The sequence below is a fragment of the Lipotes vexillifer genome, unplaced genomic scaffold, assembly GCF_000442215.2.
Source record: "Lipotes vexillifer unplaced genomic scaffold, Lipotes_vexillifer_v1.1 scaffold636, whole genome shotgun sequence".
Lineage (NCBI taxonomy): Eukaryota > Metazoa > Chordata > Mammalia > Artiodactyla > Lipotidae > Lipotes > Lipotes vexillifer.
The window spans coordinates 1,961,432-1,972,438 of NW_006786547.1; the positions used below are offsets into that span (position 1 = coordinate 1,961,432).

General features: G+C 45.8%; 1 protein-coding gene across 1 annotated transcript in view; it reads right to left on the reverse strand.

Moving 5' to 3' along the window:
* Nucleotides 1–8,927: 8,927 nt before the first annotated feature.
* PAEP (progestagen associated endometrial protein) overlaps nucleotides 8,928–11,007 on the reverse strand; it is a 21,759-nt gene continuing 19,679 nt past the window's right edge. The window contains exons 4-6 of the mRNA XM_007459026.1: nucleotides 10,282–10,392; nucleotides 9,477–9,581; nucleotides 8,928–8,986 (exon numbers count right to left, since the gene is read on the reverse strand). Of these exons, the coding sequence (XP_007459088.1) occupies nucleotides 8,928–8,986; nucleotides 9,477–9,581; nucleotides 10,282–10,392 (275 nt within the window). The remainder of the gene's footprint in view (nucleotides 8,987–9,476; nucleotides 9,582–10,281; nucleotides 10,393–11,007) is intronic.

Consider the following 11,007-nt stretch of genomic DNA (forward strand, 5'->3'; position numbering starts at 1 on the left):
TGTGTAATGCATTAGCTTGTGTGTGCCCTGTGTGTGTTAGTGCATTAGCTTATGTGTACCCTGTGTGTGTTAGCGCATTGGTTTGTGTGCCCTGTGTGTGTTAGCGCATTGGCTTGTGTGCCCTGTGTGTGTTAGCGCATTAGCTTGTGTGTATCCTGTGTGTGTTATTGCAAGGACTCTGGTGTTGATCAAGGAGGAGGCAGGACTCCGGATGGCGGTCCCATACAATGTGCTTTTCTGGGCCGTTGGTCTGGCGACAGTGGGGTGTGGGCTCCACCCGGAAGGGGAATGGGGGAGGGGCTGCCTTTTGTCTGGACACAGTTCTCTGATCTGTTAGTTTCGTTTTCCTTAATCCTTCCTCCCAACCACATACCCTTTCTGGCTTCCTCCCTCTGGCCGTCCTCTTCTCGCCCACCCCTCTTTCCTGACCACATTTTCCCTTCCATACCCAGGTGAGATGTCTCCTCTCCCAGTGGTTTCTCCTGGTCCCCAAACTGGGCTAGATGTGCCACATTCAGCCATATGCCTTGAGCCCTGTCTCTCCCATTGGCACCTACTTCAGGGACTGTTTAGGGCCGCCGCTCTGTAGCAGGTGCCCCAGGGCCAGGGGCCGGAGCTGCACGTTCACAGTTGTAGGACCAGCACCAAACAGCACCCAGCACACCTCAAGGGCTCTGTAAATATTTGTTGAATGAATGGATTACTCATAATAACTTGGTTTTCCGTTCATACCCAGGAATAGTCAAGTAGAACGTCAGCTCTCAAACTGGTTTAATCCCAGGTAAGATGGAAAGTGTCTGCACATGAGCACACACACACACACACGCACGCACATGCGCACACGCACACACGCACACACACGAACTCAATTTGGAGTGATTAGTTTTTTCTTTTTTCCCAGTCACTAAATTATAGGCGTCCTGGGAGGTCTCCAGTAGCTGGAGTTTATACTGACCCACTCTACTTGCTGGAAGCTTCCTGGTTTACTCAGGGAAAGGGCATCCCGCTGGGGGCAGCTTAAAAAAGCCACCAATGGCTTCCCTTGATTTTGGCCTCGGCTCCCAGGGGAGGGTCCCGTCCTCTGTAGTGGTTAAGGAGTATCATTTATTAGCCAATTCCCTCTTGGTTTTAGATTGTTTACAGTTTGGGGCTATTGCGAGGAATGTTCCAGGGACTAACCATGTACGTATATACTCTTAAATTGTTCTGTGAGTTTATCTGTGGGTAAATTCCCCAAACATAGCCATTAGATCAAAGAAGGCAGATATTAATTTCTTTTACATTATGCCTTTATTTTATTTTTTGGCCACACTGTGCGGCATGTGGGATCTTAATTCCCTGATCAGGGATTGAACCCACGGCTCCTGCATTGGAAGCGTGGGGTCTTAACCATTGGACCACAAGGGAAATACCCAGATATTTAAATTTTTGAGGTAAGTTGATAAATTTCCTTTTACTAATTGTACCTTTTTACTGTCTTATCTACAGTGGATAAACTAAAGTATCATAAATTTTTTTTTATTCTTAGCAAAATTGCTGGATAGAATATCCCAATTCAATCTGCATTTTTGTAGTTATTATTGCGTTTTAGCATATTTTAATGTCTATCACTCATTTGTATTTAATCTTCTGTGAATTCCTTTTTCAAATGTGTATTTTCTAAATGGACCTCAGGTGCTCAGAATTAGATTAATCATAGTCCATGATTCATGACACACTGTCCTCATTGGTTTATGCAAAACCTGGTTGTATTATTGATTTGTTTGTTTGCCTTTGCTTATTTTTCATGAAACAAAAAACAATAACCTTCAATGACTCACATCGGCTTTGTGGTGTCCCCTGTCCCTTTGTCCTGCCCCCTCGCCACCCCCCTCACCTCTAAGATAATCATCATTCTGAATCCTGATTGATCATACTCTTGCTTTCCTTTTTATATAATGTATCTACAAGTATTCTGAAAAAAGTCGAATTTTAGCTCTTTGTGACTTTATAAAGAGGATATCATGCTTATGCAATCTTCCAGGGCTTACATTTCCCCTTGATACTCTCTAATATTCACCTGAATTTGTCACTGTAATTCATTTTGGACAGCTGTATAACACCCATGGTGGAAATGTTCCAGCTGACTCATCAGCTGTGCTTCTGCTGGGCACCTGAACCATTTCTGTGCTTTTGCTGTTACAATGCTGCCCGCACCATTCTTATGCCTGCTCTGTGGCACATGTGGGCAAGAGCCTCACTTGGGTGGAAGGGGAGCCACTGGGAGGCTGGGCATTTGCTGTCCAACCTGGAAGATGGTGTCAAATCATTGCCCAAGGCAGGTACCCACCCCAATTTAAATCCCCAAAGGTCTCCTTGCTTTCTGATGCTTGGTGCCACCAGTGTGGTGGGCATAAAGTATCTCGAGGTATATCACCAAAAATGATGGAGTCCTCACTTCCAATTATTTTCTCCTCCATAAAACCAATGAGAAAACTAGCAAAAATTGTTATAATCGACTCATTCAGTACTCTGGAAATTAACAAAAGGCTTATACTAATCTGGGGAGCATTTGCTCAAGAAAAATAGCTGGCTCTCAGTAAGAAAAGTGAGGTTTGTGGCATTTTAACTTGCCTTGGGCTGACTGCCTCTCTCCAGCTCTACAGTGGCCTTGAGTCAGATTCTCCCTCCCTTCCCAGGCTTCATCTTTGCTCTTGGTTGTTATGTTTGTTTGTTTAATGACTTTTCTGAGCTAATTTTTATAAAATTTACGGCCACTGAAATCTCTGCTCACTTAGGGAGAATCTTATTTACAGAGTTGCCGTATTATATTATTTATTTTCAACCCCAAACTACCAAACTTGCAAAGAAACAAGACAGTAGGGCCTGTACAGAAGAAAAAAAGCAATTAATAGAAACTTTGCCTGAAGAAGCCCAGGTGTTGGACTTACTAAAGTTTAAATCAGCTATTTTATTTGTTTATTTATTTGTTTGTTTGTTTATTTTTATTTATTTATTTATTTATTTTTTTTTTTTTGCGGTACGCGGGCCTCTCCCTGTTGCGGCCTCTCCCGTTGCGGAGCACAGGCTCCGGACGCGCAGGCTCAGTGGCCATGGCTCACGGGCCCAGCCGCTCCGCGGCACGTGGGATCTTCCCGGACCGGGGCACGAACCCGTGTCCCCTGCATCGGCAGGCAGACTCTCAACCACTGCGCCACCAGGGAAGCCCTAAATCAGCTATTTTAAATATCAAAGAACTAAAAGAAACCAAAGTATGAGGACAATGTCTTACCAAAGACAGTATCAATGAAGATGAAGGAAGTATAAAAAAAAGAACCAAGTAGAAATTCTGGAGTTAAAAAGTGAAACATCTGAAATAAACAATTTGCTAGAGGAGGATCAGCGGTAGATTCGAGCAGAGGCTGAAGAGAGAATCAGTAATCCAAGGAGCTCAACAAATTCCAGTGAGATAAACTAAAAGAGACCCACCACTAGACACATCACTACTAGATACATTTTTTGTCGAAAACCAAAAGCAAAGAAAGGATCTTGAAAGTAACAAAAGAGAAGTGATTCAATAAGATTAACCAATGATCTTTAATCAGACACCATGAAGGCTAGAAAGCAGTGGGACAAAATATTTTAAATGCTGGAAGAAAAAAACCCTGTCAACTAAGAATTCTGTATCAGAAAAAATATCCTTCATAAAAGGGGGTGGTTGGGTGTCTTTGGTGGCGCAGTGGTTGAGAGTCCGCCTGTCGATTCAGGGGACAAGGGTTCGTGCCCCGGACCGGGAAGATCCCACGTGCCGCGGAGCGGCTGGGCCCGTGAGCCATGGCCGCTGAGCCTGCGCGTCCGGAGCCTGTGCTCTGCAACGGGAGAGGCCACAACAGTGAGAGGCCCGCGTACCCCCCCCCAAAAAAAGGGGGGGGTGGTTAGGAATCCACCTGCCAATGCAGGGGACACGGGTTCGAGCCCTGGTCTGGGAAGATCCCACATGCCATGGAGCAACTAAGCCCGTGTGCCACAACTACTGAAGCCCACGTGCCTAGAGCCCATGCTCCAGAACAACAGAAGCCACCGCAATGAGAAGCTCACATACCACAACGAAGGGTAGCCCCCGCTCGCTGCAACTAGAGAAAGCCTGCGCACAGCAACAAAGACCCAATGCAGCCAAAAATAAATAAATAAATAAATAAATAAATAAATAAATAAATATTCTCTTTAAAAAAAGGAGGAGGAGGAATTCAAACATTCCCAGAAAAATAAAAGCTGAGAAAATGTATCACTTGCAGAATTGCTGTACAAGAAATACTGAAGGAAAATTTTCAGGCCGAAAAAATGGGAAACTAGACAATAACTTGAGTCCACATAACGAAATACGGACAACCAGTAAATATATAAGACAATTAGGTAAATATAAAAGACAAATGCATTTTTGTAATTTTCCTTTTCACCTGTCTGATTTACAAGATAGCTAATAAGGCAATAATTATGAATCTGTGTCAATGGCCACAAAATGTATAAACACGTAATTAGAATTACAATAACAGCACAAAGGACAGGAGAAGACATGGGGCTATACAGGAGCAAAGTTTTTGTATACCATAGAAATTAAGTTGGTATTAGTTGATCTAGATTGTTACAAGTTAAGGTGCTAATTGTAATTCCCAAGACAACTACTAAGAAAATAACTAAACTATATAGTGAAAGAAGAAAGAAGTGCATTAAAATGGTAGGGTAGAAAATATCTATTTCACATAATAGAAGGCATTGATAGAAGACCAGAGGAACAAAAAGGATATAAGACATATAGGAAACAAACAGCAACATGGCCACTGTGCTATTACACTTTGTGGATGGATTAAACACTCCAATTAAAAGGCAGAGACTGTTACAGCCCAGACCTACTCTACTCCACCTCTTTGCATGACAGACATTTAACAGAATAAAGTCAACATATACACACTACTGTGTATAAAATAGATAATCAACAAGGACCTACTGTATAGCACAGGGAACTCTACTCAATACTCTGTAATAACCTATATGGGAAAAAAAACTGAAAAAGAATAGATATACATACATGTATAACTGGATCACTTTGCTGTACACCTGAAACTAACATAACACTGTAAATCAACTATACTCCAATACAAAATAAAGATTTTTAAAAAGGGCAGAGACTGTGAGAATGGATTAAAACACCATGATCCAACCATATGCTGTCTACAAAAGACAATTTAGATTCAAAACCACTCACAGACCTAGTTTAGGCTGAACTAAAAGGATTGAAAAAGTATACCATGGGAACAGTAACCAAAAGAGAGCTAGAGGGGCTATACTAATATCAAACAAAATAGACAAAGATAAAAATTGTTACTATGGACAAGATAGGACATTTTTCATGATAAGAGAGTTCAATCCATCAAGAAAAAATAACAATTATCAGACAAAATAGACAAAGATAAAAACTGTTACTATGGACAAAATAGGACATTTTTAATGATAAAAGAGTTCAATCCATTAAGAAGAAATAACAATTAATAACATACATGCACGTAACAACAGAGTCCTAAAAACTTACAGAATTGAAGGGAGAAACTGATAATTCAACAGCAACAGTTGGAGACCACAATACCTAACTTTCAATAATGGACAGAGAAACTAGACAGAAAATCAACAAGTAAATGGAAGGCTTGAAGAACACTGCAAACTAGACCAAAGAGACATCTGTAAGGCTTCCCTGGTGGCGCAGTAGTTGAGAGTCCACCTGCCGAGGCAGGGGACATGGGTTCGTGCCCCGGTCCGGGAAGATCCCACGTGCCGCGGAGCGGCTGGGCCCATGAGCCATGGCCGCTGAGCCTGCGCGTCCGGAGCCTGTGCTCCGCAACGGGAGAGGCCGCAACAGGGAGAGGCCCGCGTACCGCAAAAAAAAAAAAAGACCCTACAAAAGACATCTGTAGAACATTCCTCCCAACAGCAGAAGGATATTTGTTCTTCTCAAGTGCACATGGAACATTCTCTAGGAAAGACCATCTTAAAGACCATGGTAAAATAAGTCTTGATAAATTCAAAAGGATTTGAATCATGTAACGTTGTTCTCTGACCAAAATGGAATACAATTAGAAATAAACAACAAAAAGAAATTTGGGAAATCCACAGATATGTGGACATTAAACAGCACACTCCTAAATAGTCAGTGGGCCAAAGAAGAAACAGCAAAGGCAAATTGTAAAATACCTTGAGATTATTGATAATAAAAACACAATATACCAGAACTTATGGGATGCAGTGATAGCAGTGCTTAGAGCAAAATTTATAGCTGTGAATGCCTACATGAAGAAATAAGAAAGATCTCAAGTTCACAACCTAACTTTACACATTAAGGAAAAAGAAAATGAAGAACGAATTAAATTACAGCAAAAGCAGAAGAAAAAATGACAAAAATGAAAGAGTAAATAAGTGAAATAAAGAGTGGAATAAGAGAAAAATCAGTGAAACCAAAATTGGTTCTTTGAAAATAGTAACAAAATTGACAAACCTCCAAGTAGAATAAAAAGAGAGAAGACTCAAATTACTAATGTCAGGAGTGAAAGAGGGGACATTACCAACAACCTTCAGAAATAATTATGATTATAAGGGAATAATGTGGGCAATTATATGCTAACGAATTAGATAACCTAGATGAAATGGAGAAATTCTTTGAAAGATATAAACCCTTAGAGATTCCTAGAAAGACTCAAGAAGAAAGGAAAAATTTGAATAGGTCTCTAACATGTAAAGAGATTGGATTAATAATAAAACATTTTCCATGAAGAAAAGCCCAGCACCAGAAGACTTCATTGGCAAACTCTACCAAATGCCTAAAGAAGAATTAATGCTAATCCTTCACAACCTATTCCAAAAATTAGAAAAGGATTCATCCTAGGAGACCAGCATCGCCCTGATGCCAAAACCAGACAAAGGCATCACAGGAAAACTACAGGCCGACATCTTATATGATATAGAGGCAAAAAATTTCAACAAAATACTAGAAAACCAAATCTAGTAGCACACTAAAAGGATTATACACCACAAACTAGTGGGATGTATTCCAGGAATGCAAGATTGATTCAACATAGAAAGATCAATCATGGTAATACACCATATTAATAGAATAAAAATTAAAACCACATGATCATTTCAATATATGCAGAAAAGTTGCTTGACGAAATCCACCGTCCCTTCATAATATAAACATTCAGCAAACTAGGGATGGAAGGGAACTTTTTCAACCTGGTAAACCAAAAACATAGCAGCAACAACAAAAATAGGTAAAATGGACTTTATCAAAACTAAAAACTTACAAATTCAGGTGAATATTAGAAAGAGAGTATCAAGGGGAAATGTAAGCCGCTCCGTGGCATGTGGGATCTTCCCGGACTGGGGCACGAACCCGTGTCCCCTGCATCGGCAAGTGGACTCTCAACCACTGCGCCACCAGGGAAGCCCGAAAATATTTATTTTAAAATCAATTAATGGTGCTTATACGGGTGTTCCTCTCTTAATCTGTTAACAAATTTATTATATATTGTCTAATGTGGAAACATCCTTGATTTTCTGGCTTAAATCACTAGGTACTGAATACATTGCTGGATTCGACCTGTTAATCAATTATTTGGATATTTGTATCTTTATTCCAAAAAGTGATGGCTCTGCTCTTTTTTGTCTCCTGCATCATCCCATGCAGCTTTGTCAGAGGACAGTCCAGACTCCCCATCTCTCTGTGCCCTGGAACAGACTGTATGAGCCAGGATCCATCTGACAGTGGTTTGCTCGTTCTCATTCATAGACTGAGAAGATCTGGAACTGGAACCGTTCTTTATTTTCTAGAGTTATTGTTCTTTCAAAGTTTTCTTTTTTAGCCAATATTGGTATTTAATATTTTTCTAGAAATGTATCCACCTTACCTATATTTTCAAAACTTTCATATTATACATAAATTGTTATTATATGTAACTACACATACAGCAATATGTGTGTATATCATGTTATACGTAAACTGTTCTTATAATTTAAAAGTCCCCGTTTCTGTTGCCGTATACCCCCTTTCCATTTGTGATGCTCAAAAGTGGTTGCAAAGCAAGTGTCCTCCAAGGGGGAACCTCTTTTGTCCAGCTCCTCCATCCAGGGGAAATCTCTCTATTGCATTTTAGCACAGAAAAGGTCAATGCATTTTTGGCATATGAAGTTTGATATCAGCAGTCTTACTAGTAGCAATTACCTTTATGTTCCTGAAAGCTGGTCATGAGGGTCATGGGGCTGCATTTGTAAAAGAGGCAGAATTTGATCTGCAAGCAACTAAATTAAGTTTTTATATCAATATTTATTAGACTAAGGGACAGCAGTTTTCCATTTCCTGTCCCTTGTGGAGTTTGGGTGTTGGCTGAAGATGCAAAGTTAACTGGCAGAGGCCTCTGCCGCGCCCCTACCTAGTTTCCAAAAGTTTAAAAGAGCCGTGATGACGCGTGCAGGGCCCCCAGGTGTCATGAGGCCTGTGATGCAGACACCTTAGATCCCGGCCCTGTGTCACCGCCTGAGCGGCCCGGGTCCCCAGCCCACGCGTATCGGCCAGGAAAGAGTCAGACGGGAGTGTGCACTGGTTTATGGCTTTATTGCTGAAGGAGGAACGCCCCCGCGCAGGAGACCCCAGGCGGGGCCCGGAGGGGCCTGAGTCCCAAGAGGGGTGGCCTTGGTCCTGGTGCCTCCTGACCCTGCTGATGGGGGAGGCGGGGGTGACATCATCTGTCCCCAGAGAGGCCAAGGCTCCCGGGCCCTGAAATGGACACGGGGCTCTCCTGTGATTCCTGGGGAACCTGCTGGACCCTCGCCAGCCCCCCTCCCCGGGCTGGGCCTGGGGGTGCAGGACGGCCCCTCCTCGGGAGAGGGACCCGCCGCCTCCCCCCTCAGGTGGAGTGTCTGTCACCGGTGCCCGCTTCTGGGGCCTCCACCTTGGCCCCCGGCCCTGCCCAGAGGGAGCAGGGGGAGGTCAGCATGCCAGTGAGGCCAAGACACAGGAAACGACCTTCCCAAAGGCCACCCCTCAAGAGTGGGCACGCGGCCAGCGGCTCTGCAGTCACCAGGAGAGACCCCAGCTTCCAGCCATTCCCGCAGGGGGACCCCAGGGCCTGATGGGGGAGCCCGGGCTCCACCAAAACCCCCACCCTTTGCACGTGCCCAGGATGTGGGGCAGGGGAGTTACGTTACCCCCAGGGCGCCGGCAGGAGCTCACCTAGACGCGGCACTGCTCTGTGGGGGAGGGAGAGCCGTGCGGGAGGGTCAGGACGGGACTGGACGCCCCGGGGACGGAGGGGCCCACCTCGGGGGCGCTGCACCTCCACCCCCTCCCTCCCGGGAGCCCTGGGGAGAATTGCGGCTCCCCACGGGAGGAAGGAAGTCGTCCCGGGGCTGGTGGCTTTCAGCCCGGGGAGCCGGGGAGGGGCCTGCGAGCTCACCTTCCAGCTGGGTGGGGCTGAAGGAGAGCCGGATGTGCATGGGCAGGGGCTTGATGGCGCTGTTGAATTTCTCCATGACCCCGTCGTCCACTTGCGGGGTCCTGGCTGTGGGGGAGGGGTCAGTCCCTGGGGGCACCCCCGCCCACCCCCAGAGCTCGGGGGCACCGAAGGCCCTGCCCCACCCCCGCAGGGTGGTCTGCAGGGCTCAGCGTCCCTGCCCTCCGCGGACGCTGCCTTCCCCGCTCGGCCCGTTGCCCTCGTGTGCACTGCAGTGGGGGGTCTGCACGGCACCCCGCTCTGGACGTCTGGGTCTCCTCCTGGCCTCCCCGCCCCACCCCGGGGCTGGCTGACTTATGACCAGGAGCCTGCACTGCCTGATGCCCACGGCCACTTCCCTGGGAACACACAGTGGCACATCTTCTGTGACAATAAAGACGTCACCTGACATTTGTTTTCAGGACGTTATAGTTGAAAGATGTCTCTGTAACTGAATTCTTATTTGGTAGAGTAATGGAAATTCCCGGGGAACAAAGGCTGTTGGATTCACAGTGACCCGCCGGCTCCATCGCGATGGTCACACCAGTCACAGCGCTTGCAGTCAGCCTGCCCCTCAGCCCGCGGTCTGTCCCTCGTCCCCAGCCACCCACAGGCCCACAGGACACCAGGCCCCAGGATGCGACCCTCTCCCGATGGCCCCGCACCCCTCCTCCTTTTCCTCAGGCGTCAGGCTCCCCCGTTCCCACGCGCTCTCCGCAGTGAAGACCACACCACGGGTCTCCCTGGGAAGCAGGGCTCGGGCACGCACCCAGGCACTGGCAGGCCAGGCTGTGCTCGGGGTCGGCCGTGTTTTCCACGCAGAAGAGCAGGTAGTTTGTGTAGTTGGTGTCCAGCACGAAGATCTTATTCTCAGCCGGGGCTGGAAGGGAGACCAAGACAGGGCAGAAGTAAGTTCCAGCGGGGGGAGTGCTGGCCAGCTCTTCCGGTCACCACCTGGCAAGGACTGGGCCGGGAGTGCTTCCTGCACCGCGCCCCCCCCCCACCCCCGCCCCGCACTCCAACGTGCTGCAGCCCCTCCCCCAAAGCCGTCCCCAGGCACATCAACTATGGATGCGCCAGAGACATTCCACCACCTCCTGGACTCAGAAGCACACACCACTCAATCCAAGATGCCCCCCGGGACCCAGAGTGATCAAGAAATGGTACATATATACAATGGAATATTACTCAGCCATAAAAAGAAACGAAATTGAGCTATTTGTAGGGAGGTGGATGGACCTAGAGTCTGTCATACAGAGTGAATTAAGTCAGAAAGAGAAAGACAAATACCGTATGCTAACACATATATATGGAGTTTAAGAAAAAAAAAATGTCATGAAGAACCTAGGGGTAAGACAGGAATAAAGACACAGACCTACTAGAGAATGGACTTGAGGATATGGGGAGGGGGAAGGGTGAGCTGTGTTAGGGCGAGAGAGAGACATGGACATATATATACTAACAAACGTAAGGTAGATAGCCAGTGGGAAGCAGC